This window comes from Chelonus insularis, unplaced genomic scaffold (assembly GCF_013357705.1).
Source record: "Chelonus insularis isolate UGA/USDA-ARS -01 unplaced genomic scaffold, ASM1335770v1 contig_34_pilon, whole genome shotgun sequence".
NCBI classification, from domain to species: Eukaryota; Metazoa; Arthropoda; class Insecta; order Hymenoptera; family Braconidae; genus Chelonus; species Chelonus insularis.
The window spans coordinates 198361-214140 of record NW_023276514.1 but is presented as its reverse complement, the minus strand read 5'-3'; the positions used below and the strand labels follow the sequence as shown (position 1 = coordinate 214140).

At 30.0% G+C, this 15780-nt stretch overlaps 2 protein-coding genes across 2 annotated transcripts in view; one reads left to right on the top strand and one right to left on the bottom strand.

Moving 5' to 3' along the window:
• Window positions 1–15780, top strand: part of Actbeta (Activin-beta) — a 217021-nt gene that overhangs the window by 57175 nt on the left and 144066 nt on the right. The gene's annotated exons all lie outside the window — the stretch shown is intronic.
• LOC118066571 (uncharacterized) lies at window positions 14419–15562 on the bottom strand. Its single transcript, XM_035082688.1, has 2 exons — window positions 15004–15562; window positions 14419–14918 (listed from the first exon to the last, which is right to left on the bottom strand). Exons 1-2 carry the CDS (start codon window positions 15416–15418, stop codon window positions 14707–14709), a joined length of 627 nt encoding a protein of 208 aa, XP_034938579.1. The 5' UTR covers window positions 15419–15562; the 3' UTR covers window positions 14419–14706.

The following is a 15780-nucleotide window of genomic DNA, read 5'->3' as shown; positions in this document are numbered from 1 at the left end:
GGAGCAACCCACAGGGATGGTTGGTTAACGGGTTTGAAATGTCCATCTCCACTTGCCTATATAAATACTGCTTTATGTAAATAAGAACTCTATTAGTTTCCGCTGAATGATAAAATTGATTCCGATTAATTATGGTATTTTTCCATTTAACTAATCTTACGATAATCTTTTGGCCCACATTGTTTACAACTTGATGAAACACTTTCTCTTCTTAGAAAATTATTGACATAATTTATCGCTGCAGTTTTTGGAAGTATATCAGTAAAATATAAACATTTGTATCTAGGATCTAAGAAGGTCGCGACTCAGTATAAAAGATTTGATTCAATGTCTGCAAAACGTCTATCAAGCTTTGGAAGTTTGTTTTTTTTCATTTTCATTCCAATTTCTGACGAAGTCTTCACATCACTAACAGCATTACGTAGATACTGAACAGATGTTATAACTTTATTACTAGTAGAATAATTTTGCCCACTCAATTCTTCAGTAACAATTTTAGCAGGACGTAAAGTTGATATCAATTCACGAACGATGAAGACTTCTTCTGATGTCAACGTGGGTAGCGATTTGTTAATTTGGAGTAATGCAGAACTAACACAATCAATCATTTCATAGAACCGTTTCAGCATGTCATAAGTAGAGTTTCAGCGAGTTGGAACATCGTGAATTAATCGTAAAAGTCGACTTTCATCCTGAACTGTTTCAAGTATCGCTGAAGGAACTGGACTTTTGAAAAATTTCACAATTGCTTTGTTTTTTGACAGAAGATCATTGAGAGTATCAATCTCCTCAATTGCTAAAGAAATAACTAAATTCAAAGAATGTGCAAAGCATCGCAAATGTTTTTTATCAGATATCGCCTTTACGATGTTTGCACCATAATCAGTTACAACTGCAACAATTTTTTCGAGTGGAATCTTTCAATAGTTCAAAAGTGGAACAAATTTATTAGATAAATCCACTGCTGTATGATTAGTTGTCAATTCCAAAGTTACTAGAACTATAGATGACAACTTATTTTGATTAGAAAAATGTGCGGTGCATTCTAAGAAACTGCGTGAGGTCATTTTTTCCGTCCATATGTCCGCAGAAAGAGTTATCCATTGAATTTAAAAAAATTTTTTTTTTTGACAGTTAATGCTTGAGCTTTATATTTACTGTTTATTCTTGAAGTAATTTAATTTTTTCCAGGTATTAGATACATTGGAGCAACAACGTGTAGAAGATCTGTTAATCCAGGCTTTTCTGTGGCACTAAATAGCAAATCATCTTTAACAATCATGTAAAGAAGTGCATTAGTAATTACATTACATTTAGATCCACTATCTGAAATAAAAAAAATATATATTTATATATATACAACTTAAAATAATTTTGCCAAATAACATATAAAATTTCTCAGAAATATACCTTTGAATGAGGCAATGTTTCTTATTGTTTCATCAATATGCTGATTTTTGTTAAAGGACTTAGATGACTCTGATTTTTGTGTGTTTTCCTGTAAAAATTTACAATCATTTTGAATTCTCTCTGGTTATTAATTGGTCTATTTTTATAACTGTTAATTGTTCAGTAGTTCTTATATGAACACGGATAAGAAAACTTTTTCGAATAAAATAAACAAAAACTCACTTTTTAATGGGTAATATTCTTGAGAATATGTGACTTTGACGAGTCAAGAGTCACGGTAGCGTGTTTTCTACTTAAATGACGAGCCAGATTAGTGGTACAACCAGGTGATTTCACATCGGATTAATATAGTTTACAAATTCCTCCTTGTTCCGTCTTGATGAAGTAGCTCCATACATTGCTTCTTCCATTTTTCAGTTTTTTAAACCGATTAATTCTATTGAGACAGAAAAATGATTAATTTCACCTACACTAGTCTCAAATTTATGATAATTAATTGTATAACTTGTTGAACATTTTAGTCACTTATAACCTCTTCATAATCTCGGATTTGGAAATCGATGTAATTGTTGTTCGGATCATCTTCGTAATTTTCCTCGGATGGCAGAATAATTTGTTGATCAACGATTCTCTGTAAAAAATCAGTGTTGTATTTCCATTACAAAATGATAAATATCATTCATTATTCGAGAAGCAAACGCTAATAATTTATTTATTCTTGTAAAATATTATGTGCGAGAAAAAAATAGAATATTTCTCTATAAGTTAAGTTTTTGAAAAGTTAATAATGATATCTAAAATGTTGAATGGAAATGACAGTACTTACATAATAAGTAGTCTGATGAAAATAACTTACAAATGAACACCATCACTGCTGATGTACGTCTTGTCAATTGATCCTGTAGTGAATGGTATATGACCTAACAGGTCGTATAGAAAATTTTCTGCTTCTCGATCAGAACTGATGATAGTAATAATGAATAAATGAAAGAATAGCATAGATGTTCAAATAATTAAAAGAACTCACTTCAAAAGAAGTTCATATGTCTGTAGACTCAATCCTTCGACACAATAGGAGTCCTCTTGGTTAATGGAAGAATGAAGGGCAAGAGTCCTTTGCGATGAAGGCACTTTAGAATCCATGAAGAATAAAAAGTTTGAACGATAACATGTAGATTTACATAAGCATACAAAGATAAATAGATATAAATATTTTTACCTGTAGGAAAACATGTCACGTGAGCCATTTGGATCTTTATAATTATATATACATATACGATATATCTACCTCACAGATAAATACTGAAAAAGACACGACTCTCGATTATCGTCGTAAAAAAAATTCGTTGACTATTGACCAATTAGAACGTCTAATTCAAAGTTAAAATTTTCTAATTTTTTGATTTGTTCTTATAAAAGCGGCAGTTTCAAAATTTCAAGAGTATCGATATCTGAACAAATGTATCGATACACCATATCGATGGCTTGATAAGTATCGATGTAAAAAATCGATCGTCAGAGGGTGAAGTATCGATTTTTTACATCGATTTAACTAAGAGCTAGAGCAAGAGCATCTTATTGATATGTTTGAAAATTGCAATAGGAAAGAGTCTTGTAAACACTTATTAAATATTAGTACTAACACTATTCATGAACTTGGCCATAGCCATAACAATATTGTAGTCTATGCTGCGCAACAGGGACTCAATGCAGTAATTTGGAAAAACTTCATTTCTAATTAGGTCCTCTTCAAAAGGAACTCTAACATCTTCAAATAACTCACACAATAGTAGGTCCCTAGCGCTATCTTCAAGGGTTCTTGGGTTCTATGAACTATGAAAACTTTGTTTGGAGACTTTTATTGATTCAGTAAAGTTGCTTTTTCCTCTTCGAAATTTCCCATGTCTTATCGCTGATAATGTTGTATTTGCTGCCTGAATCAATGAGCAGTTGAAAATTTATTCCTCCAATTCGACAATTTATTGTAGTTTTGTCATCGATGTGGAAAATGTAATCTACTGTTGTTTTCACTATGTCTTTATCTTTTTCAGTTTTAAATCTTTTCCGATTAAACGTTTTGCTTGATTGAGTACTATTTCTGCGTTTGTTAGCTTCAGTCTTGCACTGTCTTTGGAAGGGGCCCTTGTAACCGCATTTGATAGAAGATTCGTCTCTGGCTGGACATAGCTCACTGTCATTTCTATGGTTTTCATTGCCATAGCGGCTACATTCAACATGCTTTGCTTCTACTGGCCGATTAGTCTTGGCTATAATCTTCTTCATGTTGCTACGTGACTTGTCTTGAAAATCATTTAATTTTCGAACAACAGTCTCAAGGGCTTTTGCTTCCGTTACTTTTTTGTCTATAGTTACAGTATCTCCCAGGGTTAGTATTTTCTTCCTCGGTTCAGCAGATGTACATTTCTCTGTTATTTGATCTATGAGGCATTCACTTCCGTTACTAAAATTACATTTAGAGCTCTGTTTCCGTAATCTTACTAAGAATTTTTCAAACTTCTCCTCTGATTCTTGTTTAATTAGTCTAAAGGTATGTCTTTCAGACACGTAGCTCCGTTTAGAAAAGAAATATTCATCCAGCTTAGTGATTGCAATTTTATAGACGTCAAATTCTTTTGATTCGAGAACGTCCGCTTCAGAAATGTTAAAATAGATATGTTGTAACGCTAACTAACCAGTGTGCAAAAGTATTTCTCTTTTTGATGCTGGCTGATGATCATTCACCGCTGAGAAGTATATTTCTATGGCCCGTTTTCATTTTTCTCATTATAAACCCACAGAATTGGGATCTCCTTTACAATCAAATTCTTCTCATATCGGAATCTGTGGTGTTTGCAACATTTTATCAAGGGATAAACAGAAATTTATCCCAACCAAAAAAAATTTTTAGGTTAGTGAACTTATCGTACTCTAAAATATTGGTAATTACGGCATCCCAGTTATCTGAAATTTTTCGCCTTCTTTCGGCGATTTTAAATTCGTTATTTTAAATAATAGATTATAATCATGAACTAAAATTAAGGAAATACAGCTTTAGATTCAAATATTTATTTGCATTAAAATATTAAAAGTAAGTCTTCATATTCATTTTCATTGACATACTTTAAAAGAAAGTTCAATCTCGCGTTTCTAACTGAAATTTATATTATTTCAAAACTTTAATTTAATTGATGATTTAATAAATTTCTACCTGGCTTTTTAATTCATTTATTAATTTAATAAATATCGCCATAAATACTATCCAATCATCAATCTTTTCTAACTAAAAGAAAAGTTTATTATCATTTTGAAATCGTAATGCAACAATCTCTCACTTCATTCCAGCTATTGCACTAGGTATACGATAAATAGAAATAATCTTGTAGATAGCTTTTGAATGAATTATGACATTACAGGTGCATAACTTAAAAAATTCGTCTCTCCTATGAATTGATTTAGATTGACACGAAAATGGACGAAATGTTTTCTACACTGTTCAAAAGACGTGTGCAAATTTCTGTAATATCTATTTATATGGGGAATACGAAGGGATGATGAGAAGAAAAGGGTGAGTGAATAGATGGCTATGTACGATGTGTCATGTGCTAGCAATATGTCGTGGTTATCGCAAGTGCGCCGGGGTCTAAAACGAAGCCCCAGAATGTACTTGCAATTCGTCGAACTTAATCTTCATCTATTTGCAAGATTAAGTTCCTCTTTTGGGGTCACGGGTCAAAGCTCTCACCAAAAGGGAACCTGGAGACACAACCCTCAGTATAAAGGCGAATGCCTTACTAGACATGTTGAGAGATGGAGAATGAGTGTAATGTGTAAACATGAGAAATGCAAATCATTAATTATCAACTCTATGAAAATATGAAAGAAGCACAAGCGTACCTGAACAATTGCATCAGCGTGCTTAAAAAAGATTCAAAAATAATATATTTAAAAATCAACCTCCCCTTCTCGAGTTGTGAGCTGAAAGACATAATTACCGTATCTTCTCCGTCTTTATCATTGTCATGAATCTATTAATGACCATGAATAGTAGAGTATAGATGGCGCTAAGCTGTCTATTAGAGCTAAAGCATGGCTGATAAAGAAGTTCGACTTATTTCCTTCTTTTTTTCTCAAATTGTTTAAAGAAAAAATGTTCGAAAAATTTTTGTATCAATTTTTTTATGAAAAAAAGCAATAAGAAGTATGAAAATAATAATAGAAGAAGACGCTTTGTGCGGTGTTTTTTTTTGTTTTCCTACACGGCGAAAATTTTCTCACTGCTCAGAAGTAAAAACAATGAGAATTATACTATTCGACATTTAGAAGTAAAATGTGTATACATAGAAGTACATTTTGGTTTACTGTTGTACTTCCGGTTACACACATTTTTATTTCTGAACGTCAAATCGTGTACTTCCGAGCAATGAAAAAATTCTCCATGTACATGAATAATTATAAATCATTTATACAGGTTTTGAAATTCTTTCTTTGTGTGTGTCTCATAACACAGGTATATAGATCATAATTTAAGGTCATTGTTCAGCTAATTGTATTTTTAATTTCATAAAAAATTTCATGTGTCTGTAAACGAACAATCATCATGTGAAACTTTTTAGCATACTACTTTTGCGATTAGGAAATAGCACCTCTTTCCATCTAGAATAATTATCAACGAACGTAACAACATACCTTTATTGTAATTTATTTTTCTGCACTTATGACATTTCTTCTCATCCATGGCTCCATAAGTTGTTTTTGTTTACACCAGGTTTACTACTATGTCAAGTTTCTGGGTCTGTCGCTTTAGCTACTCAAACAACAACATACAATATGACTTTGTTATTCTTTCAAAAAGTTCTACTCTCAGTTATTCTATATCTAACAGCTCGTTTCAAAAAATCATGATATTTTAATGATGGCTACTGTTTTTGTCTAATGTAAGTTCGGAGAACACGACATTGCCACGTAATTTTTTTAAGAATAAATGTTTCATTATTCATAATATATATAGTTAAATGGATGAGTTATTCTGAAATTTCTGTTAATAACAATCAGATAGCTGTCTTAGAGTTTACACAGTCGTTAAAATTTCATCTAGACTCAGGCAGCCTTTGAGAAACTGTTTGTTGGCCTTTTCCTTGTGTAATCAATAAAATAAATTAAGCGCTTTATACAGCTCTCAGAAAAAAAACGGAAACAGAAAAAACCACAACTCATTTCTATCAGTTCAGTGACCGTTGATACACACCAAAAACTTACTTAAAGCATACGAAAAAAATGTTTTCGTAAGTAATCTTTAATAATGATTACAGTACTTAAATGTTAAAGAAATAAATAAAATTATTGAAAGAAAAGGCTTATCCGATCATTCATTATTATATCAAAAATTGTGACAAATTATCACTTATTTGAACTGAACCAAAGAAGCCCGATAGATAAAGTAAATTTACACTTTTTATTAAGAAATAAGTCCTATAATGTAGATTTTTAAAAGTTCAAATATCTTAACGTCTTTCTATTTTTGAGTATCTCAATACACGAATAATGACTATTCCTAGAAAATGTATGAATCCGTGTATGTAGATAAAAATTTTTGCTATAAACAATCATTTAGAGAAAATGAAAATAACAACATCATTCGGATACAATTTAAAAATAACATAAAAAAGTTGAGAAAACGTTTGAACAAGTTCCGTTAAGACACTTCTTTATGACGCAAAAATAGTAAATTGGAATGTATAGCATCGATTTTGTATATTCTGTATCTTAAAATATAATTCATGTTAATGGGTTCCCGTTAAATAAGAAGACGCAACAGTAAATTATTTATGACCTTTCTCCAGAATCCGATGCTACGATTGAATTCATGTTAACATAATCAAGATAATTGATAAAGTTTATCATTATATCTTTCAAGTCAGTTTCGTCATTTACATATTTTCCAGACCAGAACTTAATCTAGTGCATGATCTAAATCATTTATGTAGTAAATTAAATGTTGCGTCTTCTAATAGTTTTTCTATGATGGCAGGTGACTTGAGCGCTAAATGCAGCAACTGGAGTAACTGTATCAACGAAAGTGGCAGGCTTCTTTCAAACTGGGAATCTGTTGAGCCTAAAGATAAAAAGCTCAAATCATTCCTCCTCGAGAACTCACCTTTCCAACATCCAACTTATACCTTGATTGCTGTTTTACGGATGTCCGAATCAATTTCGAAAACATCTTGAATATACGTAAGCTTGATGTGATCCCATATGATAGTAAATACCATATATAGCACTTTAGGATTTCATTAGATTTTCATTTGATTTATCTATAAATCGGAAGAATTATGATTTTTATGATCGAAAAAATCATTATATAAAAATTGAACGAATTAAACACAATGCAGTTTGTCTTTCTTTTTTTCCGTTACTTATGAAACAATTTCTAATCAATATTAGAAGGAAAGTCGAAGCGAAAATTAGATTACCTATTCTAACCATTCCTCATTTCGTGGATATGAAAACTAGAAAGTAATTGACTATCGCAAACCTAACTAGGTCATAATAAACTTATGGTATTTTTTCTTGAATAAACGGGATCTAGAATGAATATCACGATTTGTATACAAAATGATCAAAAGCATATTCATGAATAAATAAGCTAATTCATACCCGGAACGAAGAAAAATATTTGAACTCTATCTCCAACTGAATGAGAATTTATTCGCGAATAATTGTAAACGTTTTCTTTTAGCATGTCGAGATTAATATTTCAAAATCAATAGTGAAATTAAAACTGAATGCTAATACTCCTGTTCATATTTATTGCAACTAAGATAATTAATGAGACTATGGCTCACTTTTTCAAACACACTAAGTATTCAAATTAATTTTAAGAAACAAAGAATTTTCAAGAATATACATAAATTATAGAATGTACATTCAACAAATTAAAAAATAGAATAATGAATCTATATGTTAATTTCGTCATAGATACCACTACAGTGGAGCTTCTCTAATTTTAGGGGCTCGAAAATGCGAGTTCTACGAATTCACAAATTTTATAGAGACACGAATCGTAATTTTTTTTTTCTACCATTCCGACAGTGTGAGAAAAAAAGACATATTGTATTTCTCTGTTTTTACGCGTATTAGAGAGGTGGGAATTGCGTAAAAACGTCGTAGAGAGACGGAATGAAAAACAAGAATTTTCCATCCTATTAAAACTCATGACAATTTCCCAGGGAATCGTAGCACTATGGAAATGGTTCCTGATATCACATAATGACAACTAAATCATTAATTAACTTAGAGATTATGTAAGATGAATGTCCAATAAATAAATTCAATGAAAAAATTATGAAAAAAAATCGTTTTTTCTATAAGAAAACTTAGTTTTTTTGAAAAAGGATTTGAATTGACCAATCAGGGCAGTGTCATCATTTCATTTGTTCCCTGATTGATCGATTAAAAGTTTGTTTTTAAAAATAGTTTCCTTTAAAGAGAGAATAATTCTTTAAGGACTTTTCTTTCAGTAGTATTCAATAAACGTCTATTTAGATTTCAAGATTTATGTACTAATTGATTAATAAGAATTTTTCGTAAACAATAAAAAATCAGAAATACGATTGAAATATAGTATTGACTATAACAATTGTTTTAAACGAATTATAACAATGAAAGTTGATTTTTTAACAAAATATTTTTTCTAGCAATCGAATGCCGGAGATTTCGATAGAAGATACTTGTTATTCAACTAACTCAATTAGACTTTTATTATATTATAATTTAAAAAAAAACAATGCAATAAATACATTTTTATCTATGGCTTATAATTAATCTTATTCTATGTAACAATTGTTTTCATCTGGACATTTTCTTACCGTCTATTTCAGATCAGTGTGAAATCGGCATTACAAAAAAAAAAAAAAGATTTTCTAAAAATTTCGCAGATTAACATATTTTTTTGTATGTTTAAATATCTTTTAATACGTATTAATATAGAGAGTATAAATCAAGTTCCATTGTTACGTTTTAGAAAATTAACCGTTTTAGAAAAACAAACTATATTTTTGCATTGAATACACGTGATCAAGATGCTGGACAATATGTTTATGTAGATATATCCAATCATTATGTATTCAAAATACATAATGAAACAAATTTTTTTCAATGGATACAGCGTCAAAAACAATCCAAAGTCATTAGTCGCATGAACTCAATAAGTCCTTCAAAAGTTGAATTATTTCATTTAAGATTATTATCAACTAAAGTAAGAGAATCGAGAAGTTTCGAAAATATTAGGAAAGTAAATGGCTATACATATGACACATTTATAAATACTTGCCTCGTACTAGGATTAATTGGCTAACTGATTTGGTTTAATTTTAGGTTGAAAAAAGCTTATTTACATAAAAATTCGATTCTTTGCGATGAATGAATACAAATCGCGAATTTTTCAAGTATGTCACAATTAACAGATTCAGAGTGTATGCATGATGAGGAAACAACAGATGAAACTAATAATCGTGGAACTCAACAGTATTAAATATTAAATGAAAAACAAAAAGAAAGCAGGAGACACGTTTACTTTAGTAGTGTCTCGTGCGCCAAGTTTAGGCATTACCGTATCTCTATTCTGCTCGAATCACAGTCTGTTGAAGTTATGCACTTCAAAATTGCAATTTCTTTATTATAATGACTTAAACATGTCATAAAAACTTCGGGAAACCTTATTAATTTACTTCAGGAATAGATTAAGGATTCTATTGTCTTTCGATATTAATTATTTTGAATAATTAATATTAATTAATAATTGGCCACGTCCCCATATACAAGATCTATACATAAAAAAGACAATGATTGGCCATATTGGATTGAAAAATGCCATATTAGCTGGCATATTGGAAACCATATTAATAATGTGAGTATTTTGATTGGTTTTATTTATTGAAAAAAGATGACTCATGATTGTTCACCAATTGAAACAAAATAAATTTGTTATAAATTATTAATAATAATAAATGTGTCCTATGTTCTAAACTTCAGCTTTTATAGATTTTTTACGGCATTGTAGATAGAATAAAGTTTTCGATTATCAAATGAGGAAATTATTATTGAGTCCTTATTTGTTATAAGGAATTTCATCCATCATAAATTTTTGTTACGTGTAGATGGATGGAATTAGTCATAGTCTCCATGAAGATTTGGCTCAAAAATTCAGCTAAGCCGTAGAAAATATTTACTCGAAAATAAGTAAATAATCTCAATTATTGAAAAACGACTAATAATAATAATTTCCATTATAGGCAGGAAAATATCAGTATTTTTTTGTAGACACAAATGAAAATTATAAGTCTTTTTGAAAATCAATACGAATGATTTAGTAGTAGAATTGACCCTTTATAAATTTTACAATATCAATGAAAAAAGCTTGGTGCAAGTGAATGATTCCGAAAAGTTTTTATTTGCGACAAAATAAAATTCAAGTATCTAAAAATCATGAAATGAATTTTTCAACCCCGGTCAAACTTGGCTGGAATATTTCTAGGCATGCTAATTTTAACCAGGGATAGTTTTGAGGGGATCACGAACCCAGCGTCAAGGTGAAAAGAGGTAAGATTGCTCCGAAATTCATTTTTCCACATTACTCGCGTAAACTATTATGGATTAAAAAAATGTTTCAAACAAAAGTTGTTGAAAACGTTAACATCTACAACTTTTGTATAAAACATTTTGTTACATAAATTGCAGTTCTCGCGAAAAATCGATTCAAAATTGAAAATTTTCAAAAATAAAACTTTTTTTCTATAAAATGAATAAGTATAAAATTTAGAAACAAAAAATCTTAAGCCATTTTTCGAGATTTTACAAACTGTGGAAGTTAGAAAACATTGGGGCGCTGAGGGGCCGGCACTGAGCACCAGAGAAACAGCATGTATCGGACGCACTCTTCGCACTCATGACGAGTTTTTAAGCACAATAAACTTGCTTAAGGTAGTTCTATGCAAATATTTTTTTCGACCAATTTTTTTACAATTTTGAATATCCATGCAGTAATATATTCCAGAATAATTTGCAAAAGATCAATCGAATTAACCACATAGTTTATGAAAAAGTTATTTTTCAAATAAATTATTTTTACACGAATCTTGTAGGGACAGCCATTTTTACATGCCTTGGAATGGATGTTTTTATTTTTTTCATCGGAAACAAGTCGACAAAAATATTTCTAAAAATAGTAGTGGCCTAATCAATTCTTTTAGAACCCGATGTAATTGTTCTATCATTATTTACCACGTAGTTATAAAGAAAACTTCAATTGAAAGTTGAAAAATCTCATAGTATCGTGAGGGGACACGCGATGACTTACATTAGCAAAATAAAACTGGCAACGTTGCTTACGTCACTCAATATGATTTTTACCGCCGAATTTTCAAATCTTTGTCTTATCAACTCTGTATTGTTATCGTTTTTTAAAGAAAAATAATAAATAAATAAAATTATTCGAAAAAAGGATTTTTAAAAATTTCATTTTATTCATAAACAAGATAAAATTAAAATTGGCTCAACTTGGTCTTTTAATTCTTAGCATTTTAAACATTATTAATAGATAATATATAAGAAAAACAGAAATAAGTTAAATTGTTTTTAGAAAACATATATATTTTGCTTTGGATTTTCTATCACATTAATGAATTTTAAGTTATAATAATATATAATATAATAAAAGTTAAAAAATGTAATAATAACAATCGTTTTCAAATTCAATAATTAAATATTATATAGATTTATACTTTCCTTTTGTGAATTTTAATAAATATTCAATAATAGTAAGAAAATGACAATTTGAGCGCAAAACAAAAATGACTAATTATTTTTTTTGAAAAATTCAATTATTTTTCTTAAAATTTTTTTATTCTTAGTAACCAAAGTTGTCCCATCTCTATTTTTTTTAGATAACAGGTCTATGATAGCATTTTCTCCATCCTGTAGGTATATTTTTTTTAATTTATTGTAATCTATCCCAGCTTGTGAGATTTTTTTAATCATACCAGACGAAATAATATTTTGAAGAGGTTGTAAAGTTTTTTTTAAACAGTTTTCATTTTGTAATCTCATAATAGATTGTAAAGTAGCTCTAAATGATACCGCTGTATCGAAAAACTCAGTTTTAGAAATTAGTAATGAGCTTAATTGCTGTAATACATTCGCGTCATACACTGCATCGTGAAAATTCTCGTTAGAATTTTCAGGTAGAAAATCATTTGCTAATGCAGATAACTTAAATACTCCTGGTCCTTTTCGATCAGGATACTTTGTTTTGAAGATATTTAAAGAATCTGAAAATCCAATAATCACACTTTCAAATTCAGATATTAGTGAATGTTTTTGAATTGCTCGAACTAAAAAATGCGAATCAAATGTAACTTTATGGGCTACAAGGAGAATAGGTGTTGACAATGAAGCTAAATAATTTTTAAATTCTAACAAAGCTTGGTGTATCGGTATAGAAGATACTTTTTTACCATGTAAAAATAATTCACCATGAATATTTTCTAACCCAGTAACTGCTGATGCAGAGACTGTGACAGGTTGTGATGGATTTACATAAGTAGAAAATACCGATTCTTGACCAACAGCTGCGATTTGTAAAATATCCGCTGATCTGCCAAATCCTGAAGTTTCTAGATCAAAGTAAATGATGTTGTACTCATTTACTGTTTTCAAAAGACAAGGTGATCTTTCATCTTCTTCATTAATATTATTTTCAGCAGATAAATCATTTGATAATTCGAGACCACAATTAGATTCGTACATAGTACCTTCTGACTTCTCGTTTTTTTTCCTCAAATCTACTCTTTGTTGTCGCAAATGTACCCTTCTCAATTTCGTTTTTGGTAAAGAAGCTGTTTTTGCACGTTTAAGTCTTTTTTCATCTAGTTGACTTGAAAAAGATGCGGTTCTCTTTCCTGGACTCATATTCAACTGCTTTTCTACTTTAGATAAATACAAATTACCTTCATTCTTTGTACATACAGCACTAGCTATTCTAAAATCGCTAGCCTCACTAAGTGAATGACAATCTTTTTTTGGATTCTTATGTGCAACCATATTGTGAAAGCTTTCGTTACTCTGACTGGATGCTCCAGTTGAAAACTTCGATGCATTATTTGCATACTTTTGAAAAATTGTTGACAACTCTTTGAAGAGCTCTGGATTGTGAAGTAAAATAGTTTGTGATTCGGTATTGTTATTAGAATCAGCAGAATCTCGATGACACCAAGAATCACAATTTTCGTGTCGCCCATAAACATGATCTGGAATAGATCGAAGTGTAGATGCTAATTTTGCTGTTTGCCCTTTATTCTGAGCTACAGCATATCCAAAGCACTTCTTCAAATGCGGAATTACGCTCTTATGTGCCATTTCTCTATACTTGTTTTTTAACGAATACAAATCACTAACAAAGTGTTTACGAAGATGATTATAGTCAGCAAACTTCACAATACTATGTGCACTATTCTTACGTACTGAAGATATTGTTGCACTATCTTCATCTCCAATTAAGACTCGAACATTCACGTTTGCTTCTTTTAAAATCGAGCTATCATTAACAAGAGCAGAACCAAGATCAGCCTCCATGGCTTTGGCAGATCCTTGAAAGTTTTTGCGACAGTCATGTTTTTTGTCAGCATTTTTTCCACACTGGCGGCATTTTCTGTTTCGTGTTCCATAATCGATTATTTTTTTGGATAAAAATCCAATTATTGCTCCATAACCGTTGAAGCTATCATAGCTATTTCCTGCACCTCTTTTGGACCAAGCCATGTCGTAGGAAACTATGATGTTTACGATGTTATCTACTGCCACATCAAATTCTTCAGTATGATCTTCACTTGACATGCTGGGATCACGATCTAATTTATATAACTGGGGGTAAACCTCCTTCACCACTTCATCGGGGCTATTACAATAAAAGAAAATCAAAAAATTACATTAAAATTTATCGAAATAAACGAATATATTTCCTGAAAAAACTTCATGGAAGCTACAAAAAAAATTGAATTTTTATGGTACATTGATTACATTACATCATTTGAATTTCTTCAAATTAAAAATTGATTTCATTACGTATTTACTCCAAAAAAGAGTTATATTCATAATTAAAACATTTACTATATATAAAAAACTATAAACTGATTGGTAAAAAAATAGACATAAAATCATAAGTAACTATAGTTTTCAACTATCTATACAATAATCCATTCGTTTACTATGATTTTAAAGAATCAAAATTCATAAAAAATTAGCTTACAGTTCTTCACATAATTTTGTAATATTTTCAACCACAAGACGTCTTTCCTCTTCTGCAGCTTCTTTACAACTATTTTTGGCAGTTTTTTCAATAGCCAATCCAACTTCTCGCTCAAATTTTTTATATAATGCTGGATAAATTATTGGACAATTCATACAAGCTAACATTTTATTTAAAGCAGTACACCCAATCCCACTGTGTATGGCACCTGTAATGTTAATTTTACCTTAATCATAAAATTAGAACTTATAATTAATTACGAATAAATGATCATTATTTTCAACTGTATTTACCAAGAATTAATCTTGTATTAACATCACTTTTCATTGTTTTTTTATCACTTGACAGGTGTGATTTAGTCGTGTATACTTCTTTGACAGCTTGACATTCAGTGCATGTCACTAACAAATTCACTCGTTGACCAACTAATTTTTCTTCAGTTGCATTTTTTAAATGCAACAATTGACCACATTTTTCACATTGTAAATTTTCACTTAAAACTTGTAAATCTATAAAACGTATGCCTTCACACAAACCATGTTTCATGCTACTTGAGATTACTTTTGGATGTTCGGCTTCTCTATTGGAATAAGTTAAATTTCTAATTTGTTTTTTTAGTTTCCCTTTATTGAGAATCTCTACTGCTTTCAAATTTCTTTCTAGAGTTTTCTTTTTTATAAATTTACCCTTATATCTTGTTTTTTCCATGATGAAACAACTGTCAAATTCTTATATATGTATTTATAGGTTAGAGAGGGTTAAATAATGCGATGTTGCCACGATGCATTTGTCATAGTGTACGTGAAAAAATTATTTCTATGTACACAGCTTTTTATCTGTAGTAGGTACCGTATCGACAAAAGTTTGATTTAAAATAAATAAATAAGAATTATTTAACATATTTAAACAATTATTTTTCTCTTCAGAAACATTTATTATGATAATTATAATAGAATAGTAGAAGTGTTTTTACCCATTTTCGTGGAAAAACAATATAAATAGAATTAAAATCTAAAAGCATAAAAATAAATTTTTGTTTCTGAATATGCATAGAACTTCCTTAAAGAAAT

What these genes read in the sequence shown, in the direction of transcription:
- LOC118066571 (XM_035082688.1), bottom strand. Translation starts at nt 15,418, where the DNA reads ATGGAAAAAACAAGATATAAGGGTAAATTTATAAAAAAGAAAACTCTA. An exon ending in TAATACAAGATTAATTCTTG is followed by an intron (nt 14,919 to 15,003) that starts GTAAATACAGTT and finishes TTAACATTACAG; the next exon opens with GTGCCATACACAGTGGGATT.